Here is a 21,699-nt window from a genome sequence, read left to right on the forward strand (position 1 = left end):
CTGCTAATTATCGTTTCGCCCTCTTCAGTCTGCTTCGGGATCGGATAGCCGAGTTAACGCAAACTGGCTTTAAAGTTTGCTTTCAGAACAGAGGACACTGGGGCAGCAGAGCCGAGACAGCACAACACTGGGCTCCAAATAACTCGCCCTTCAAACACTGGGCAAACAAGTGCTTCAGGCAGTGCCCTGCAGATGAGGCGCAGCATTGTGTGTCCAGTCCACACGCATTTCCCAGCAGCTTATCTACAAGTTCTTTGTGGTTCTGCTCGTTGCCGCGCCTTACCAAAAGTAAGGTGCGCTCTGTGGTAATCAACGGCACAGTTTGAGACAAAATGGCCCCTGCCAGACTGTTGCACTCTTTCCGAACATTATAAAATACTGATAATACTGATAATAATAATCCTTGCATTTGAATCATTCTTATCACATCCTTGAAGCTTCTCAAGTACAGCGTGTACTGTAAAGCGGATTGACTGTGCAATTGTGGACGAAACGCGGCAGCCAACGTAAACCGTTTGGCTTATTTTATCACTTCGACCGAACCTCTTTGCAGTGAGGGTTTCTCAACGGCTGAAAAGCAGACTGAAAAGGGCTCATAAATATGGTCCATCGATTGATTTTTGTTTTCCGTTTTGTTTCCAGGTCTGGTTACTTTTAACCTTCACAAAGTTAGCATTTATTCCTGTGTTGTTCCCTTGTTTTTCTAAAAACTTTTTCTTTTTTTGGTTTGAGAGAAAGTTTTTTTTTAATTTTTTTTTAATTCACGGTATGATTTACGACTCGGGTTTTTAATTGATTTGTTTTTTACAGCCTGCGTTTAGCCTCTCACATCACTGCAGGTCTGTCTCGCCTGTAGACGGTCCTGGCCTGACTTACCTTTACTCCAGATTATTTTTTATTCTTACTGATGAGAACCTACCGTTTATGTGCATGTCTTTGTTTTCTTCCCAGAGCCTTTGTGTATCTCAGTAATCTCTTGTATCCCGTACCCCTGGTCCACAAGATTGCCATCGTCAGCGAGAAGGGGGAGGTGCGAGGGTTTCTGCGTGTGGCTGTGCAAGCCATCACAGGTGAGATATTACAAATCAGATAATTTATCCCCTCCAGAGAGAGAGAGAGAGAGAGAGAGAGAGCAGAGCGCGAACTCCATTCCGACCATCTATCTCTGGGATTTCCATGTGTAGTTGGGAGGCATGGAATCTCGGCTTGATTAGGCTACTCTTAAGCACGGCGATGGGTTTCAGACCCCCGACTGAGCTCCCGCCCCACCCACACCTCCCCCCCCCCCCAAAAAAAATTGATTTAGACTTGGTTAATAACGGTGGTTAATAACAAAACATTATCACTGGTGTTGTAATAGTAATAATCTTTGCATTTGATACAGCAGCTCATCACATCAGCCAATTGTGCACAGCAGTCGTGGATCGAGTGACCAAATATTTCTTTTGGAAGTAAAAGAAAATGTTAGCAAAAGTATACGTGCAAATCCCTATTTTTTGTGGGAGAGGGGTGTTGGATGGGGCTTAAAGGTGTTCAACTGGGTGTCTGCCAAATGCGGGCACCCATCACTGTGCTTAAGAGTATCCAAACTGGCAACGTATTCCCAATTGCTTTAAGCGCTCTGGGACGCTATTCTGCGTGAGGGGCACGATATAAGTTGTTGTTGTTTCACTTAAACATGTTTTTTTTTCTCTCTCTTAACATCCAGCCGATGAGGAGGCACCAGACTACGGATCCGGCGTTCGTCAGTCTGGCACCGCTAAGATTTCGTTTGACGATGAGTACTTTAAACAAGTGAGCGAAACCTTTTTTTTTCCCCCTTTATACATCTAACCTTTCAAACTAACGGTGCTGGGTTGCTGTGAGAGCCGGTGTAGACTCGCTTGGCCCGAATGGCCTCCCTCTGTGCTGTAACTTTCCTCGATTCCATGCGCGAGTCTAAAACAACAACAACAAATTGCGTTTAAACAGCGCCTTTCACTTGTGGGAGGACCTCCCAAGGCGCTGGACAGTCAGGGGATTGGGTCGTGGAGGACAGGGAGGGTAGGGATAGGAGGGTGACCGAAGGCACAGTCGAAGAGGAAGGTCTTGAGATAGGTCTTGAAGGAGGTGAGGGAGGGGGCCAGGTGAAGGGATGAAGGGAGCCATTCAGACACTCTTAAAATAATAATGATAATAATAATAATAATCCCTACATTTGATATAACACCTTTCATGTCGGGAGGGTGTCTCAGAGTACCTCATAGGATATGCTGTGATACAGTGTGTTTTGTGGGCAAAAATGCTCGACAAGTAAAGTAGATCTACACCCAGGTGGGACTCTCACACACTGCTTTCTCCCGTCAGTTATTCCGTATTATAATAATAATAATAATCCTTGTGTTTGATGTAGCGCCTGATCACGTCGTTCGGATGTCTCAAAGCGCTTCATGGAATACAGTACATAATGTAAAGTGGATTGACTGTGTGTTTCGGGGGCGAAACGGGGCAGCCAATTGCGCTCAGCGGCGTCCCAATGACGGCCTCTGTCGTTACTGCGTTTGCAGAGCAACTTTTCGTCTGTGGTCATGACTCGCTCGGGACTCTCTCTGGAGGAGCTGAGGATCGTGGAGGGTCAGGGTCAGAGTTCAGACGTGAACACTCCCTCGGAGGAAATGAACCGCATCGAAGAGTTGGGTAGGTCTGACTTTGGATCCGGTCCTCGGCAGCTAAACTGTGAATTCTCGTCTGTTGAGGCAGCGCCTTTCACATCAGGAGGACAACAGCTTGCATTGTATTGCGCCCCCCGCGCAGTATAGTGCCCCAGAGCGCTTGAGTGGCGGAGGACGACCCCCTAAAAAGGGGATCCCAAAGCGCTTCGCAGGGTTTACTGTAAAGTGCAGTGACTTTTTGTGCAGGGGAACAACGAGGGGTGGTATGGGGTAAGCGCGGGGGGAGTGGGGCTAGTTAGCGAGCTGGCGCAGGCAGGCACGATGGGCCGAATGCCTCCTTCTGTGCCGTATGATTCTATGAGTGGCAGCATTTCCTTATTTCACATTTATTTCATTCTGTCGCAATGCGCAGGACACCGCAAGACTTCCATTTGTTTCAGCCCCTGACTTCGCATTCACTCAGTCATAATCCCCTCTACCAAGTGCATCGGGGCAGTCACACTGACAAGTTACAGTTCTATGTGTGGTGTCGCTTAATCATATAAGTAATAAAGCTAAGCTGCCCGGTAATGCTTTTTGTGTTGAGAATTTCATGGAAATCCTGTTAATAGTGAAGAACTTAATTCCTCCTCTTTTTTTAAAGAAACACAGACACACACACACCCGCGAATCAAAACCCTCCCATGTCAATTTGTGTCCTTTCTCTTTCTTTCCCCTGCGTATAAATCTTTCTCTATAAAAGACCATGCAACCTGCTTAGCGCTGAGAGCTGCTCCTGACATACACATTGAGCTCCGATTAATAAATCTAATAGGATTTGCGCGTTAAATGCACTCAGATTTCAATGTAGAGAGCAGTGTCTGTTCCTGCAGCCTTTTGGATTTAAGATTAGCCCCATGCTTGGTTTTTATGTCAGTTGTCAATTGGATGAAGACGGTTCGCCTGTTCCAGCCACACGGTGCCTCCCGTTGGCTCCCTTCACAGTGTGAAGCCACAAATGGGCTTCTGTTACAAAGGCACATAATAAAGCCCTTTATTTGGCTGTGAGATGCATCCTATACTGCGCGGGAACGGAATCGGTGTGTGTGTGTGTATGTATGTGTGTGTGTCTCTGTCCATTTGTCTGCCTCCAGGTGTGTGTGTCCGTCTCTCTCTCTTTGTCTGTGTCTCGTTCGCTTTCCCTACACGTGTGTCTCTCTGACTGTCTATTTCTGTTCGACTTTCTTTCCATTTCTGTTTTTGTGTGCGTGTGTATATCGCTCTCCCTGATTGTGTCACTCCCTCTCTCTCCTCTGTGTGTGTGTGTGTCTCTCTCTCTCTCTCTCTCTCTCTCTGTTAAATTGATTTGCTCGATGAATGTGTGCATTTCTCTACCATGACGCACACCCTTTGGTTTCCACTCTGCGTGAATCTTGTCTGGTTTTGTCAGTGAATAAAGCGAATTACATCCACAAGGTGTGAGGCGGGTTATTCGAAAGGGTAATAACAATAATAACAATCACTGCACTTGATATAGCACCTTATCGCGTCTTCTCGACGCCTCAAAGAGCTTCGCAGAATGTACCGTAAGGTGTAGTGACTGTGTGCTTTGGTCGATTGAAAGTTCGTAGCAACCTTTCCGGCTGCGAGATGGACTGAGTCTCATCCGGGACAGCTTCCGCACGCGGCGTTAAGACGTGACAGAATTTCCCCATGTCGCTTTTTTTCCCAGGTTTGAAATCGGGTTCGGAGATGGACACGAAACTGTCCGGCGATGAGATCTCGGACGAACACGTGGAGCACCTGAAGCTCGGCAGCATTTTCACTTTCCGAGTCACGGTCCTCCAGGCCAGCGGTATCCCGGCAGAGTACGCCGACATCTTCTGCCAATTCAAGTGAGTCACCTCGTCATCATCATCATCATCATCATAATAACAATAATAATCCTTGCATTTGATACAGCGCCTTGTTACGTCCTCGAGATGTCTCAAACGCTTCACGGGATAGACTGTAAAGCGGATTGACTGTATTTTTGTGGGCAAAACGCGGCAGCCAATTGAGCACAGCGGCGTCCCCCACAAACAGTCGTGGATTGAGTGACTCCCAATTTTTGTTGGGGGTGGGGGGGGAAGGATTGTTACCCCCAGAATGCGATCCGCCAATTGACTAACAACTATCGGGTTCTTGCTTACTGCTGGGTAAACAGAGGCGTGGGGAGTAAGGAAACTCGCCTAAGGTTTCGCCCCGCCCGGCCGGGAATCGAACCCGGGTCCTCTCGCTTGCGACCCTTTCATGTAGCAGTGCAGGAGCCTTGAACGCTGGCTGGAGAAAGGAGCCAGCACTTTGATCCAGCGTCTCTCTCTCTCTCTCTCTCTCTCCGCCCCATCCCCTCTTGGCTGTTGTGATTGCCTTCCTCGCTGCAGACGTCCTCTGCACTGCAGACATTTTCAATGATGTCCATGAATGCTCTCCCACAGAGAGGTTCTCCATCTAGTGGCCAGTCCAGAAATCCAACTGAGACTCATCAACTGAGAGGATCCCACTGGTGAAGTTAATCATACTTAATGATTAAAATAAATGTAATCCTTGCATTTGATACGGAGCTTTATCACGTCGGGACGTCCCAAAGCGCTTCGCAGGATATACTGTAAAGTGGAGTGACTGTGTATGTTGTGGGCAAAACGCAACAGTCCAATTGCACACAAACAGTCGTGGATTGAGTGACCCAATTATTATTGTTTTTTCGAATGATTTCTCACCAGCTTTCTCCATCGTCACGACGAGGCCTTCTCCACCGAGCCCCTGAAGAACAGCGGTCGCGGGACCCCTCTAGGTTTCTACCACGTACAGAATGTAAGTTTCATTTGATGCTTGTATTTCTCCACTCATCTTTCCCCCACCACCACCTCCTCGTTCGCTCGAGCCATGACTTATTATTATAATAATAATAAATCCTTGCATTTGATACAGCGCCTTATCACATCCTTGAGACGTCTCAAAGCGCTTCACAGGATATACTGTAAAGTGAGTTGACGCGACAGCCAATTGGGCTCAGAGGCGTCCCACAAACAGCAGTGGATTTTCTTTGGAGGGATTATTAACCTCGGAAAGCGATCGATCCCCCAATCGACTAACAATTGGGTTCTTACTTACCGCTTGGTAAACAGAGGCGTGTGGAGTAAAGAAACTTGTCTAAGGTTTGCCCTGCCCGGGAATCGAACCCGGGTCCCCTCTCTTGCGAGGCGAGCACGCTAACCACTAAAGCGACTGCACACTCAGTCCCAGTTTGCAGCTGAGAGCCCACCCCACGAACGGTTTGTTTGTGTTCAGGTTGCTGTGGAAGTCACGGAATCGTTCACCGAGTACATCAAGACAAAGCCGATCGTGTTTGAAGTGTTTGGCCACTATCAGCAGCACCCTCTGCATTACCTCGGACAGGATCTCGTCAGGTAAGGACGTAACGCCATCAAAGCTCAGGATTTGCTCAAACACCCGCTCCTCTGCTCGCACCCCTCCCCCTCGCTCAGCTGGCGTAGACTTGATTTAGATTAATTTCTCACCAGCTTTCTACCACTCCCTTTACCCGTCTTAAATCCCAGTCACCGGAGGTAGAGTGGTCCTAGTTGGACAAGCAGCAGGTAAGCTTGCCAGACAGTGATATCAATGGCAAGCTGTGCTGTTTTAGCCGGTTATCCCAACCCTCGCTCTGGGTTTCCGCATCTGTCAGACCAAAAAAAAAGAATTTAACCTTCCACCTTAAGATGTACGTCTTCAACCACACTGATGTTCCTCTCCCCCCGTCCTCCCTCTCCCCTCTCCCAACCCCAGTCTTTGTGAAACACACTGAGATGTTATCCTGCGTGAATGTCGCTGTGTAAACACCAGCTGTTCTTGTTTTGTTCTGAAGTAAGGGGAATTTTATGAAGTAAGGGGAATAATCCTTTGAACCACCGTTCCTCACACAGCCCACCACAACCTACTCGGAAATACTTCCCCCCTCCAATGCCGCTCTCAAAGCCAGGTGAGTCTTAACAAAAAGGAAATTCTTTTATGAGTGCGAAACTAGTGATCGCTTGATGTGTTGCGTTGCTGCATCAAACATTGGCACGAGACGTGTAGCTAATTCCATTCAATATAGTTAGAGGCCCTACATTATGTTGATTCACTTTAGCTTGTGAATGATCCTTTACACTNAAAAAAAAGTCTTGCATTATCAGTGCACTTGCTCCAGTTGTTAATTAAAGCCAGACTTCCCCGCCACTACGCCCCGAAACTCTAGAACACTTTTCCTCTATCTCTGCATCTCGCCCGCACCTTCCACATCTTCAGATGTCCTTCCCTTCCGACTGTGCTTACTGTCTGCTCCCTCCCGGCTCGGGGTCAGGCTCCGCCACTGTCAAGCGCTCCGGGTTCGCTACCCTGCGTGAGGGGGCCCTATATAAATGCAAGTTGTTGTTTGGATACTCCACAGACAGTGGGGTTTCAGCCTGTGTGTCTGTATGAGAAGCTGAGGTCAAGTATGAAAGCTGAATGATTCAGTACAATGTCTAATGTGCGCACAGAGGGTGGGAGGTTATTTATTGTTTAAGAAGATGTTCGAAATCTATCTATTTGTGCCCCCCCCCCAAAAAAAAAAACATTGTGGTCAAATAAAACCTCGAGTGAAGTAAAGCTCATAATATCGAGAGGGGTGCGCTAATTCATTGAGCATTCTGTTACTTTTTGCATGTTAAATCTTTTTTGTTTGTTTTATCCTTTCTCCTTCAACTTTGCTTCACACCCCACCCCCCATCCCCCCCCCACCCCGTCCGTCCAACAAACACCCTCGATTTTTTTTCCCCCCCGCCCCAACTCTCTCTTCCGTTTCAGACCATGAGCGAAAGATTCATTTGGTTAGATATCTGATGTCTGGCTATGTAAATGTACAGTTGCTTGATGCCCTCTCTGAAAATGCCAACACGTTTGTCTCCTCTGCCACCGCCTCGTTCCTGGACGGCACAGAACAGCTGCCAGCCTTCCTCTTTCACCCTCTTCCCACTTACCATGTGCTGAAAGTCCCAAAGCATCATGGTGGGTAACCACACCAACTCACGGGTAGGGTGGTCCTCGCTGGACAAGCAATGGGGAAGCTATGGCGATTTAGTTGGTTAGACCAAAAAGTCGTGGCAAATGAGGAATTATTTAAAGTCCCTTCCTTCTCCCTGTAGTCTTTCTCTCTCTCAATCCCCACTCCCCGATCAACCTTGTAGTTTTTCAGCCTAACCCACAGTTTAGAGCTCCCTGTGTTCATCGCCCACTTATAATAATAATAATCCTTGCATTGGATACAGCGCCTTATCACATCTTCAAGACGTCTGTCTCAAAGCGCTTCACAGAATACTCTGTAAAGTGGATATGCTGTAAAGTATCTTGTGGGCAGAATGCAGCAGTCAATTGTGCACAGCAGTGTCCCACAAACAGTCGTGGGTTTACAATTACGTTTCAATCTAAAGATCCATTTAAATCTAAAATCGAACTATTTCAACTTATTCTATCAAACATGAAGCAGCAACATGCAGCTTAAATGTTTACGGTTTGCTTTTAAGCAGGTTGGGTTGGATTGGATTAAGCTCTATATGTTCAAGGTATTCATCTTTCCTCTCCCCATCTACCCCCCTCCCCCCACTTTGAAAGAGCGACCCAACTAGTCCCACTCCCCCTCTCTTACCCCATAGCCCTCCACATTTTTCCTTTTCAAGTACATATCCAATTCTCTTTTGAAAGCTGCCATTAAATCTGCTTCCACCACCCTTTCAGGCAGTGAGTGCATTCCAGATCGTAAAAGACGCTACATCAAATGTAAGGATTAATATTTCCAATCCTCTGCCCCACAAAACAGCAGAGACAGAATAAGTAGGGATGTTTAATGGGTAGAAATCCAGCTGTTGCTTTGGTCCACTGCAATCTATTTATCCCCTCTTTCTTCTCCCTCTCTAAGTCCTATTGTTTCTAAGTTTTGCAAAGCTTTCTGCATTTTAGCGAGGTAAGTTGTAAGTGTTGTGACTCTCTACAAGAATCAGTTGGAGGAAAAAAAAATGCCCGGTCAGTTTGCTCAGGGAGTCTTAATTTGCGACATTTCCTTAACGGGATTTTCTTAATCAAAAGGGAATTGACTGGAAGGCAGAGCCCAGTTTGCAGGATTCCTCGGTGAGGAATCATTCCTGTAGGAATCCTGTCAAAACCCTCGGCTCTGAAAGTAATTTGTGTTCCCGCAGGATGATGCGTTTCCAGTTCCTGAAAGGAGTCTGTCACCATTTGCCTATTCCTCGGACTATTAAGGAAATCCCTTCCTGAAATACCGCAAAGATAGACCCTTCTCGAACTTAGGCTTCTCAAGCAAGACCTGCTTTAGTTAGTGTTGCTGTTTCAGTGAGCTTCTGGTACTATAGAGGAAAGTTTTTCAGTAGAAATGCACAGAACGGCCCTCGTGGTGAGCTCCAGCTGTTCTGCTGTGTTCTAGTGGGTCTCGATGTCTCCCAACACTGCATTGGAGCGTCAGCCTAGACTGTATGCTGTTTTATCTCTGCTTCCCTCACTTCCTTCCCTTCTCCTCCTCTTTTCCCTGCACGGCTTAGTTGCAAATGTTCAAAAATTGTAGCTCTACGTTAAATCGAATTGCATCACTGTTTTTGTTTCTCTCTCTCTCTCTCTCTGGTGTGTTTTCAGTGCCAGCCACCAAGCTGAACGCCATGAGCAAATCTAGTCTGGGTCAGTGTGTCAGCAAATATGACTTGCTTGTGTGGTTTGAGATCAGTGAACTGGAGTCCACAGGAGAGTAAGTTGCCGATTGACGGGTTGGTCTGTTTTCCGTCGGATAAACATTATTCCCCCGAGCAAATTTCCCCCAAAATCCCTCATAATTATTTTTAGCGATCAAAATAAGCGTTCAGGGTATCTACGAAAGGCGTAGTTCAAAACTTCTGTTCGACTTTTGGAGACTATCCTGTTACAACCCTGTTGGGGAGGTCAAGTTTGCAGGGTTATGGGGAGAGCCCCGGGGAGTGGGATTGATTTGGATAGGTCTTTTCAAAGAGCTGGTACAGACACGATGGGCCGAATGGCCTCCTTCTGTGCTGTGTAATTCTATGATTCTCTGAACCCTTATTTCAACTTCAACTGTTGCTTACCCGAAGGGAATTTGATGGCTTGAACAGGGTTGCCAGGACAGGTGGTTGAGGCCAGGCCACTGGGACTTGCTTTAGAAGGCGGTTTGATGCTGTGATGGGAGGACTGTAGGGTTGGGTGTCCTGGAAGGATGAGATCAGATGGGCTGAAGGGCCTTCTTCATCCAAACTCACCTTGTGATCTCTGTGTTGCTGACCAGGTATATCCCAGCTGTCGTGGACCACAGCGGAGGTCTTCCTTGTCAAGGCACTTACCTGCTCCACCAGGTATGTACGTCAGGTAATCTCACGCCGCTAACCACGACTGCAGCACTTCATGCGAGACAAAGAAATGATGCCTTGGTGGAACTCACAGTAGTTGTGTTCGAGCCACGTGCAATGAATAGACACTTTTTTTTTTGGTGGAGAACTTCTTTTTATGAATAATAATAATTGATCTTTACCAAAGTAAAGACCCCCTCCTCTCGGTTTGTACCTTTTGACGTGCGGTTACGAACCGCAGTGCTTGTTCGAGGAAGGATTAAGTGGGTCCGATTAAGTAACCTGAACTTTTATTTTCACCCCACAGGGAATTCAGCGTAGGATCACGGTTACAATCGTGCACGAAAAGGGCAGCGAACTCCATTGGAAGGATGTTCGGGAGCTTGTCGTCGGTGAGTTTTTTTGCAAAAAGTTTACACAAACTATGAATTTTTCCGTCAGATAATCCAAATGAATATCTCTAGCTAAAGTCATCGTCTTTCCCCCCACTTCACCCCCACCCCCCCACCCACACTCCCACCCACACCCCCACCCGCCACTCCAAACCTTGTGTCGTCTTTCAACCCCCTTATTAGAATGAGTTCCAATACACAATTTACATTCACGTTAGCGCCTTTCTTGTCGGGAAGGGTTACCAATGCTCTCGACAGTGATGGCTTGGCACCCTGTTGAGCTGGAGAGCAGTCCTGTAAATTGAGCTGTTCACCATGTCTGAACCCAGGTCGCATCCGGAACAAGCCTGAGGTGGACGAGACCGCCGTCGATGCTGTTTTGTCTCTGAATATAATCTCCGCCAAACACGTCAAGGCTTCGAGTGACGCTCACAGGTACGTGTGGTTGTGTGTGTGTGTGTGCGCGCAGGGGGGTGTGTGTGTGAGTGGGAGGGGTAGAGACTGCACGTCTCCGTGGTGAAGCTCCCTACGGAGAAACGACCCAAATAAAGGCACCGTCCTGACCAAACCCAAGTCTGAGAAGGTTCGGAATTCAGGTCGGCTGCTGAGGGCCAGATGCCCTGTTTGAGCAATATTTTTGTGTTTCCCTTCCAGAAACATAACACTTTGCTTCAAATAAAAATGATGATAATAATAATACTAATAAATCGGTCACTCAATCCACGACTGTTTGTGGGACGCCGCTGTGCGCAATCGGCTGCCGTGTTTCGCCCACAAAATACACAGTCAATTCACTTCACAGTGTATCCCGCGAAGCGCTTTGAGACGTCTCGAAGACGTGATAAGGTGCTGTATCAAGTGCAAGGATTATTATTATTTGCACATCATTGCCTTGCTGCGAGGGAATGTTCTCTCCAATGTGTCTGGCTGGGGACCATTATCATTGACAGCATTTTTTTTATTTGACTTTTTGTTCATTTCGTTTCATTTATCTACGGTCTAATTTCACTCCTTTTCTTCCTTTCTTTTTTTTTTGCCTCTGGCCACTAACGAACGGCCATGTTCTTTCTGCAGGCTGTTTCTTGATTCGGACTTGCCTAGGTATTACCCGTTTATTTTTTCATTGTTGCTCGTTCTGTGGTCTGCTCTGTAGCTTTAGTGCTACATCTCACCGTTTCTCATCCCTTTTTTGTCTAGGACTTAGTTTTTAAATCTGTTTCTTTTCCCAACCCCTCCGCCCACCCCCTTGTTAATCCCCGGCTGTCTGTCTTTAGCTCTGTCTCCAAACTTCCTCTTATACCACAGACGTGAGCAGTAAACTATAATAAATACTTTCTGAAGTCCTGATGTGTGATGTTTCTTAAGAAATCCGAGTGGGAATGCCTTCCTTCATTAAGAAATCTGTTCAGGGATACCGTAAAAGTATCCCTCTACCCTGTGATATGAAGTACAAATGATAGGGTCTGTGTTCAGAACACTTAAGGGATTAGGAGCCTTAATGGGCTGAAATTCCAGTCACGTCTGTGTGCGCAGCCTGTGGCAATGGGAGTTTTACTCACAAAATACAAAGTCAATTTACTTCACGGTATATTCTGTGAAGCGCTTTGAGACGTCTCACCGACTTGATAAGGCGCTGCAATCAGATGCATGGATTGCTGTTGTTATTATTGTTATTAATGGCATCACTACCTACGCTTAAGGATGCATGGAATTTCAGGCCATGGGAGCTGTTATATATATATATATATATATAATGCAATTGGCTTTGTGACCGCAAAGTAAAACAGTGGAGCTGTGTGCAACCCCCAAATGGTTATTAGTTCTGCTCCCCAGCGGATTGGCGAGGCAAACCACAGCCCGCTTAGCGAGTCACAAAAGGTCTCTCCGTCTTCATACTCGTCTCCGAAATGGAACGGAAGCCCTGTGGCATAAACGACACGAGGGGGGAAAGGTGTCGGGTGAAAATGATTTCTCCTCGAGCTTCTGCTTGTAACTCACTCCAAAAGTTTCCCAAAGCTTCGACAGCGCAAAACCCCGTTCAAAAAGAAATAAGTTTCACCGCAGCACTACCTCGTACAGTGCTCCGTATCCCGTATCCGCTCCCCTGGTGTTTCAGTAGCGATGGTCGAGTCCTCGAAGGCCGACATTTTGTGATGGCAATAGCGCTTTTCAACAGGTTGTAAGGTCTGTGTTTGCAGCGGTGCTGAGTCAGTGCCTGAGACCGTCAATCAAATGGGAGAGGGGGTGAACCGCTGTGATTGTGTTGTCGACTTTTGCAAAATGTTCTGTGTGCTTTGAGACCGGATTTTTTTTTTCTTAAAAAAAAACTCTTTAGAATGTTTTGTGTCCTCGTCGAAAGCGCTGCGTTAGTCATGGCAACACATTGTGCCGTGAAGTTACAAAGACGCACGTTTGGTATTGGACAAACGGGGGGGGACAGGTCCGTTTTGGAGCGAAGCAAGCTCTGTGGCTGTGCTGCTGGCTGGAAGCCCCTTTGTGTTCCGTAGGAATAGGAGGAGGCCATTCAGCCCCTCGAGCCTGTTCCGCCGTTCTCTGAGATCGCGGCTGATCTGTACCTCGTCTCCCAATTGCCCGCCTTTGTCCCGTATCCGCTTGATACCCTGACCTCACCAACATCGATCCACCTCAGGCTTGAACGATGTGCGAGACGGGTAAAATGGCCAATGGTTCGATGCCAGAAGGACATATTCCCTTCCCAAGAGCAACAGAAAAACGGCTTCAAAGTGGAGCTCAGTGTTTAGAGTATTCGTCTCGCAAACCAGGTTCGATTCTCGGACAGGGCGAAAAGTGGGGCGGGAAAATTTCCTTACTCCATTGACCTCTGTTTACCAGCACTAAGTAGGAACCTGGTTGTTAGTCGATTGGCGGATCACTTTTCCGGGGGTAATAATCCCGTTAAAAAAACAACAATAATTTGGTCGCTCAATTCACGACCGTCGCAATTGGCTGCCTTGTAATAAGCCGCTATATCGAATGCAAGGATTATTATTAGTTTCAGTATCGCTGACCTTTAGTGGCATTTTTCACTGAAACTTATCCGATTGAAAACTTAATAATGCAAAAAGCATAATTTCCGTGGAACATTTCCCTTCTCTTCCGTGGAGCGGTTTTCGTTCCCGACTTATTTCTGTGACGGTCAAAACTGATTGTTGCAACTCGTGGCCTCGTTTCAGAAGCTTTTATCGGTTCGAGGCCGTTTGGGACAGCTCGCTGCATAACTCCCTCTTGCTAAACCGGGTGACTCCCTACGGTGAGAGGATCTACATGACTCTTTCTGCGTACCTGGAGGTGAGTCTGTTTCTGAGGAAACCACAGTATCTTTTTCTTGCGATTGTCAGCCATGTTTCACCGCTATCTGGACATCAGGCGATCAATGATTTTCTTTGTGTTTGCTTTCACACACACCACACACACAGCACATACACACACACACCACATACACACCACACACCACACCACATACACACCACACCACATACACACACACACACACACACCACATACACACACACCACATACATACACACCACACACCACATACACACACACACCACATACACACACACACACACACCACATACACACACACCACATACACACACACCAATACACAACATGCAACATAAACCACACACACGCACACCATATACACCACATACACACACACCACACACCTAGTCTCGATGTGTGCATTTTGGCTGCCTCCCATCGACCTGAACTGCTTCTCCCAAAAATGCTCCCTCGCCTCCACCCTCCCCACCACTCTCGCTCGATTCCTCTCTCCAGCTCGGGTGCGAATCCCTGACTGTCCAGCACCTCGGGACGTCCTCCTGACGTGAAAGGCGCCGTGCAAATGTAACATGTCGTTGTTGTTGTTCTTGCAGCTCGACCATTGCATCCAGCCCGCCATCATCACCAAGGACATCTGTATGGTCTTCTACTCCCGGGACGCCAAGATCTCAGCTCCCCGCTCCCTCCGCAACCTGTTTGGCAGCGGCTACTCGAAGACACCCGATTGGTACATCAGACGCTTTCGAATCAAAATCCTTACGTCTTTACGCGGCTGTGTAATAGTTTAGAAAATCGTCCCTAACATTGAAGTCGATTAGAGGAATTCTTTTGGAGTCCTGTAACAATTTTCCATTGAGAGCGATTTTGTTTATATACATATATATATATAATGACCAAGATAGAGAGCCCTTGTCACTAAAAAAAATTCTCGTTTGTTTTTTTGTTCCAGCAACCGAATAAGCGGCATCTATGAGCTGAGTCTGTGCAAAATAGCGAACACTGGAAGCCCTGGTACGTAAAGGGTCGGGGGTCTCGGGGCGTGTGTTGTGTCTTAGCCACGGGCCTTGCGAGTGGGTACGCTGGGTGTCACGTTTGTATTTCCAGGTCTCTCGGAGAATATTGCGGTCTCTCCCTGAGAAGTACCGCAGACTCTCGCACAAACTCTTCTACAAATAAACTCTCCTGATCGGAAATAATAATTTTTTCACTCAATCCACATCCTCTCGGCGTGGAATACACAGGCGCTGTGTAAATGTCAATTGTAATTGTATTTCTTATGTTATTACGCCCACAAATATACAGTCAATTCACTTTACAGTGTGTTCTGTGAAGCGCTTTGGGACGTCCTCCCGACGTGAAAAGCGCTATATCAAATGCAAGGATTATTATTATTATTATTATTATTTAATGCCACGCTTCAGAATAGACTGTTAACACTGAGGCCAAACACTTGTGATGTTGATTATCTCCCTCTTACCCCCACCCCCCCCCACACTTGCCACCCCACCCCCAAACTATTCATAGGGTTGAGTATTCTGTAACAAAACTGCACTTCCCGGAAAATGCCATTAAGTTAATACAATCCTTCTTGGAATCCATCCTCAAGCAGTGTATTGATTGTCAGATCGATGTTTACAATCCATTCGCTTTCAAAGGTCACAACGTGCAGGAAAGAGCTTTCTCCTCAGTTGTAATCCTTTGAAACGCAGCCTTTCTGCTATTTCGCTTCTAAAGCAGGATGTGTCCCACCAGAGAGAGAGAGAGAGAGAGAGAGAGCGCATTCCATTCTAGCAATCTTATCTCTGGAATTTCCATGTGTAGGTGGGGACGCTTGGAATTCTCAGCTTGGTTTGGAGAGTCTTAATAACAATAATAATAATAATAATCCTTGCATTTGATATAAGGCTTTTCACGTCTTCCAGACGTCTCAAAGCAACCGTGATGGGTTTCCGCGTGCGTCAGTTGGTCAAAAAAAAAGCTGTAATGGGAAATCAGAAGTGCCAACCTTTCGATGAGACGTTAAACCAAGACCCTCGGCTCCCTATTCAGGCGGACGTAAAGATGCCACGGCACAAATCCTGGCCAACAATGCCCTGATTAAATTGGTCATTCACTTCACGGCTGTTTGTGTGCAGACTGGCTGTCTCGTTCGCCTACAGAATAACGCTTTACTTGAAACCCTGTGAAACTGTGTCAGATGTCTCGGCGACGTGATAAAGCTCAAGGTCAAATGTAATGAGCGAGATAATTGTTGTTATTATCTGACCAAGCTCACCAGACCAGACTGTGTTAAGTACTCTTCCCTCTCTCTGTTATACAACCTGGGGGAAAAGTATTGCTTAGGGAGTAAGCTTTTATTCTGCTCCCAGGAATGCAGAGGAGGAGAAGGAAAATCCTGGATACGTCCGTTGCCTACGTGCGAGGAGAAGAGAATCTCGCGGGATGGAGACCTCGTGGGGACAGCCTCATCCTCGAGCACCAGTGGGAACTGGAGAAGCTGGATCTCCTGCATGAGGTAAAGACCAGGAAGCTGGATATTCACGTGGGAAAGTTACGAGCCCTCGCCTCGCCAGCGAGAGGACCCGGGTTCAATTCCCGGGCGGGGCGAAACCTTAGGCCAGTTTCCTTACTCCACACGCCTCTGTTCACCCCGCAGTAAGTAGGAACCCGGTTGTTAGTCGATTGGCGGATTGCTTTCCAGGGGATAATAAAACCCTCCAAAAAAAACACACCCCAAAAAAGTGTGGTCAGTCGATCCACAGCTGTTTGTGGGGACGCTGCTGTGCACGATTGGCTGCCGAGTTTCACCCACAAAATACACAGTCAGTTCACGTGACAGTATGTCCTGTGAAGCGCTTTGAGACGATGCGATAAGGGGTTATATGAAATGCAAGGATTGTTATCATCGGCGTCACAGCAAAGTCAAACATCTCCTCGTGGTTCCAAGTCTCCCAACTTGTGGAACGTATGTTCCAGCCTCTAACACGAGTTGTGTGTGTGTGTGCATGTTTTAGGTCGAGAGGACACGTCACTTGCTGCTGCTACGTGAGAAACTGAGCGAGACGGTCCCCAAGTCCCTGTGCGACTCCATCTCCCCCAGCGGCAGCAGCGAGAGCCTCAGCACCTCCACCAGCATCTCCTCGCAAATCTCCTCCACCACCTTCGAGAGCGCCGTCACCTCCAGCGAAAGCAGCGGCTACGACTCGGCGGATATCCAGAGCCTCGTGGACCGGGAGAAGGAGTTGGCGACCAAGGTACGGACGTCCGCCCGGCCACGAGAACAAATTGCGTTTGTCTGGCGCCCTTCACGCCGGGAGGACATCCCAATTACAGCCTCGCGTTGCTGCTGCTGCTGCTGGTGAAACGCATTCTTCTCGCTGTTAACCTTCGCTCGGGTTGGTTGTGTGTCAGCCTGGCTCAGCTGGTAGCGCTCTGTGAAGCCCTTTGAGACGTCTCGCAGACGTGATAAGGCGCTCTTATCGACCTCAAGGATTATTATCACTTTTTGCGCAAATTAGCTGCCGCATTCGCCTGCGAACTACACAAGTCACTGCTCTTTGCGGCGTATCCTAAGCACTACTTGGGGACGTCCTCCCGACGTGCGAGGTGGTCTGTCAAAGGTAAGAGGGGTGACTGTCACATTATCACGTGCTCATACTGTGCTATCATCTCTTCTTTCAGTGCCTGCGGCTTCTCATGCACACCTTTAACCGGGAACTGAACCAAGTGTACAACAGCATCAGTGACAGCAAGGTAACCCACAGCCAACACGCAGCAGTAATCTGAAAGTATTAGTAATACCACAGCGTCCTGGAGCACGGGTTTATTATCTTGCGTCCAGGGAGCTCTCGATTAAATGTTACAACAGAATGATTCCCGGTGTGGGGCGAAACCTCAACCTCGAACAAGTTTCCTTACCCCACAGGCCCTCTGTTCACCTAACAGCAAGTAGAAAAAACGGTTGTTAGTCGATTGGCAGATCGTTTCCGGGGGTACTGATCCCTCCAAAAACAATAATAATTTGGTCGCTCAATCCACGACTGTTTGTGGGAACGCCGCTGTTCGCAATTGGCTGCCGCGTTTCGTCCAGAAAATGCGCAAGTCAATCCTCTTGACAATATAGTCTTGTGAAGCGCTTTGAGAAGCCTCAACGTCTTGATAAGGTGCTTTATCAAATGCGAGGATTATTAGTATTATCAACGCTCTTTCTCTCTCTCCCTCCCTCCCTCTCTCTCTCTCTCTCTCTCAGCTGTCAGATGTTGTGTCTCCCCTTGGCCGTGATGCCTCCATGTCCAGTTTCAGCAGCACCACTCTCACCCCCTCATCCACCTGCCCTTCGCTTGCCGACTCCAGGTGCAACTCCATTGATCAAAAGTAAGTCTTCGATCCGAGACGAAACTCCTGGTCGCGAGGCGAGGCCAAAGCCCAACAAACATCATTTAACGTGTCACCCTCAGCTCAACCGGGATGTATTGTCTCAGAGTCAAGAGCCAGAGGCAGCCGTTGATGCGCGAGGCACTGTTATCGTTCCCTCTCCCCCCGCCCCCGCCGTGCCCGCCCTCCCCTCGCACCTTGTTACAGCTGTTCATTGTTTGTAAGCCAAGACGCTTCACATTCCAGAGTCCCGTAGAGTAGTCCCGCTCGCCTCGTAAGCCAGGTTCGATTCCCGGCCAAACAAGGCTAAACCTTAGGCAAGTTTCCCTACTCTACACACACACACACACACACGCGCGCGCGCGCCTCTTGTTTACCCAGCAATAAGTACGGACCCAGTTGTTAGTCGGTTGGTGGATTGCTTTACAGGAGTAATTATCCCTCGAAATATATATATATATATATTTGATTTGATATGAAAACATTTGATCCCTCTTAATTGGTCGCTCAATCCACGACTGTTTGTGGGACACTGCTGCGCGCAATTGGGCTTCCGCGTTTCATCCATAAACACGCAGTCACTACACAGTTCACAGTATGTTCTGTGAAGAGCTTCGAGATGTCTCAACGACCTAATAAGGCGCTGTATAAACTACGAGCATTGTTGTTATTATTATTCTATATTACAGGACACCCGAGGCCAACTCCAGATCCTCTAGCCCTTGTATAGAGTTTGAAGGATTCCCGATAGTGTCTCGTGTGGAGACCTCGTACCTGGCCAGGGCAGGGAAGAACGAATTCCTCAACCTGCTTCCCGATATCGAAGAGATCAGGACTGGGTGAGACATTGCTCTGAACCCATTCGCTCCGTGGAAAACCCTTCTAGTCCAATCTGCATATATTTTTTTAAAACGTTAAGAACTTGTCCCCATCTCACCGATGTGTTGCATCTCAAGACCTTTCTCTTCGACCGCACCTTCGGCCATCTTCCCACCGCCACCACCTCCCTTGCCCTCCACCCCTCTTTGACTCCAGCCCGCGCAAACCCAGCGCTTCGCTGTACGCCATTGGCTGCCGCGTTTCGCCCACGAAATCCACGGTATGTTTACAGTATGTTCTGTGAAGCGTTTTCGAGACGTCGCGACGACGTGATAAGGTGCTGCGTCGAACGCAAGGATTGTCGTTACATCACGTGAAAGGCGCCATGTTGTTTGTTTGTCTCCATGCGCTGCAGCCCCGTGGTGTCAAAGAAGGGATACCTACACTTCATGGAACCCCAGTCTAATTCCTGGGTGAAACATTATGTGGTTATCCATCGCCCTTACGTGTTCATCTACAACAGCGATAAGGACCCTGTGGAGAGAGGGATTCTCAACCTATCCACGGCTCAGGTGGAGTTCAGCGAGGATCAGCAGGCAATGCTCAAGGTAAGTGAGTACATAACTTTGCCCATATGTGAGCCCTAAAGCTTAATGTTTGGTGTGGTTGCCTCGCAAGCGAGAGGACCCGGGTTCGATTCCCTCCCTGGCAGGGCAAAACCTTAGGCAAGTCTTCTTACTCTGAACACCTCTGTTCACCGAGCAGTAAGGAGGAACCCAGTTGATGGTCGATTGGTGGATCGCTTTACAGGGGGTAATAATCCCTCCCCCCAAAAAAATAATAATTTGGTCACTCAATCCGCGACTGTTTGTGGGACACCGTTGTGCGCAATTGACTGCCACCCACAAAGTCAATTCGCTTAATGGTATATAACACCTAGAATAAATTGTCTGCTTTTAATCCATTGCTAATTTAATTTGGAGGAAAGCTTTTTCAATTACAGTCTTATTGCCTCGTGCTTTAAAAGCCTTTAAGGAAAGAATAAGTCTTAACTTTATGTTTTGTTCCGCAGACACCTAATACGTTTGCGGTGTGCACAAAACACCGTGGAATACTACTGCAGGCATGCAACGACAAAGATATGTATGATTGGTTGTACGCTTTCAATCCTCTGCTGGCCGGCTCAATCAGGTACCACACTCTCAACACTTTGTTTCAGTAAAGATCTGTTCTGCCTTGTGCCCAGACTTTACAATATATTCTGTGAAGCGCTTTGAGACGTCTCAACGGTGCGATAAGGAGCTCTATCAAATGAAAGGATTATTACTATATATATATATTTTTTTTTTGCAGATCGAAACTCGCTCGAAGACGATCAGGGCAGCTGAAGATGTAAACGGAGAGTCTTTCGTGGAATGCAAGAAAACAAAGTAGTTCTTCTGGCCTTGTCTTTGAACATACAAGTGTTGCTATTAATAACCTTTGTGATTCTTGACAGTCTCTCTTGTATATGTAGACACGTGGTTTAACTCTACTTAAGCACCTTTTATTTTCTCTCTCTCTCTTTCTCTAGTTACCTAAAGCCCATTGTTATTTTTCCTACCATTCCAGTTCTTGTAGTAGCATGTCGTAAAACAGTCTGAGTGTGCGTGCGTGAGGTGTGCGTGTGTGCACGATCTCCAAAGCGTTTTTTTTTCTATTCTCCCCCACCACCACCACCATTTACTGCTTCTCTTCTCGTCAGCGTTACCCGTCAGTCTGTTGCCTCAAGTTTGTGATGCAATGAAAGCAACAGAACCGGACTGGGGTCGGTCACTGGAAGGAAACTCTCGGGGTTCTTTCCTTTGGGTGACGGTTTATACCTTCAAGGTCGAGAATTTGAACCGCGGCGAGCGGGGATATCCTGACGGGTAGGTTGGGCGTTCTAGCACACCTCGCGCGAAACCGCAGCTGTTCTAGAACTGCCTCCACGATGAACTGCCAGATAATGGCCGTGGTCTTGAGTGCTGGAGTGGTGAGAGCGGAACTGTTTAAGACTTGAGTAAAGCGGGTTCTAGGACCTAAAGGGACCACACGTTCTGCTCAGGGTGGCGGTGGATCGCAACCATCCACCCCAGCCTACCCCTCTCTCCCCACTGGAACAACCAGTTAATATTGGAATAGAAAAACCTAAACTCTTGGGGAGTAATTTGACTCACAAAAAACACACAGTCAATCCATGTTACGGCGTATCCTGTGAAGCGCCTTGAGACGTCTCAATGACGTGATAAGGCGCTGTATCAAATGCAAGCACTATTATTATTAAGGATGATTCATTCTGCATGCACTGCGCTGTTACTTTAAGCACGTGATCTGGGCAAGTGGCTGGCTAACGTGTTTTGGGGGGTGGGAGGGGGTGGGGGGGCGGATTTCAGGGTTCAGTGTAGGTTTGCTTTTCTTTACCGAGCGTACATGCATGCATACCTGGAGGCACACGAGTGTGTTCCTCCCGCGAACCTCTGCGCGATATCCAGGATAACCGCACCGAATGCAACCAACAGCTCTCAACTTTTGACTGATGGAGGAAGGTGCCCGCGCTATTTCGGTCAGAAAAGTGCTCCTGAGAGTGTTGTAATTGCCAGCAATCCAGAGCGATTATGCTTAAGCAACTGACAGGTCTGTCCAACGTGTCTGGTGACCCCGGTGGTGGGGGAGGGGGGAGAGGTGGTGAGTCCCCACCAGCCATAACATAGCTTCGCACTGTAGTCC

At 47.7% G+C, this 21,699-nt stretch overlaps 1 protein-coding gene across 6 annotated transcripts in view; it reads left to right on the forward strand.

The window, feature by feature from the left end:
• kif1b (kinesin family member 1B) overlaps nucleotides 1-20,444 on the forward strand; it is a 93,469-nt gene extending 73,025 nt beyond the window's left edge. For all 6 annotated transcript variants that reach the window (XM_007902154.2, XM_042343502.1, XM_007902151.2 and 3 more), the window contains 22 exons: nucleotides 952-1,070; nucleotides 1,709-1,794; nucleotides 2,547-2,676; nucleotides 4,363-4,525; nucleotides 5,393-5,483; nucleotides 5,961-6,079; nucleotides 6,596-6,651; nucleotides 9,336-9,444; nucleotides 9,994-10,060; nucleotides 10,362-10,446; nucleotides 10,776-10,881; nucleotides 13,641-13,755; nucleotides 14,352-14,485; nucleotides 14,708-14,769; nucleotides 16,128-16,273; nucleotides 16,773-17,012; nucleotides 17,440-17,511; nucleotides 18,008-18,132; nucleotides 18,822-18,971; nucleotides 19,367-19,559; nucleotides 20,024-20,142; nucleotides 20,305-20,444. In XM_007902154.2, the coding sequence (XP_007900345.1) occupies nucleotides 952-1,070; nucleotides 1,709-1,794; nucleotides 2,547-2,676; nucleotides 4,363-4,525; nucleotides 5,393-5,483; nucleotides 5,961-6,079; nucleotides 6,596-6,651; nucleotides 9,336-9,444; nucleotides 9,994-10,060; nucleotides 10,362-10,446; nucleotides 10,776-10,881; nucleotides 13,641-13,755; nucleotides 14,352-14,485; nucleotides 14,708-14,769; nucleotides 16,128-16,273; nucleotides 16,773-17,012; nucleotides 17,440-17,511; nucleotides 18,008-18,132; nucleotides 18,822-18,971; nucleotides 19,367-19,559; nucleotides 20,024-20,142; nucleotides 20,305-20,347 (2,530 nt within the window). In that variant the 3' untranslated portion in view covers nucleotides 20,348-20,444. The remainder of the gene's footprint in view (nucleotides 1-951; nucleotides 1,071-1,708; nucleotides 1,795-2,546; nucleotides 2,677-4,362; nucleotides 4,526-5,392; nucleotides 5,484-5,960; nucleotides 6,080-6,595; nucleotides 6,652-9,335; nucleotides 9,445-9,993; nucleotides 10,061-10,361; nucleotides 10,447-10,775; nucleotides 10,882-13,640; nucleotides 13,756-14,351; nucleotides 14,486-14,707; nucleotides 14,770-16,127; nucleotides 16,274-16,772; nucleotides 17,013-17,439; nucleotides 17,512-18,007; nucleotides 18,133-18,821; nucleotides 18,972-19,366; nucleotides 19,560-20,023; nucleotides 20,143-20,304) is intronic.
• The last annotated feature ends 1,255 nt before the right edge of the window (nucleotides 20,445-21,699 follow it).

Source organism: Callorhinchus milii, unplaced genomic scaffold (genome assembly GCF_018977255.1).
Source record: "Callorhinchus milii isolate IMCB2004 unplaced genomic scaffold, IMCB_Cmil_1.0 Scaffold24, whole genome shotgun sequence".
Taxonomy (NCBI): domain Eukaryota; kingdom Metazoa; phylum Chordata; class Chondrichthyes; order Chimaeriformes; family Callorhinchidae; genus Callorhinchus; species Callorhinchus milii.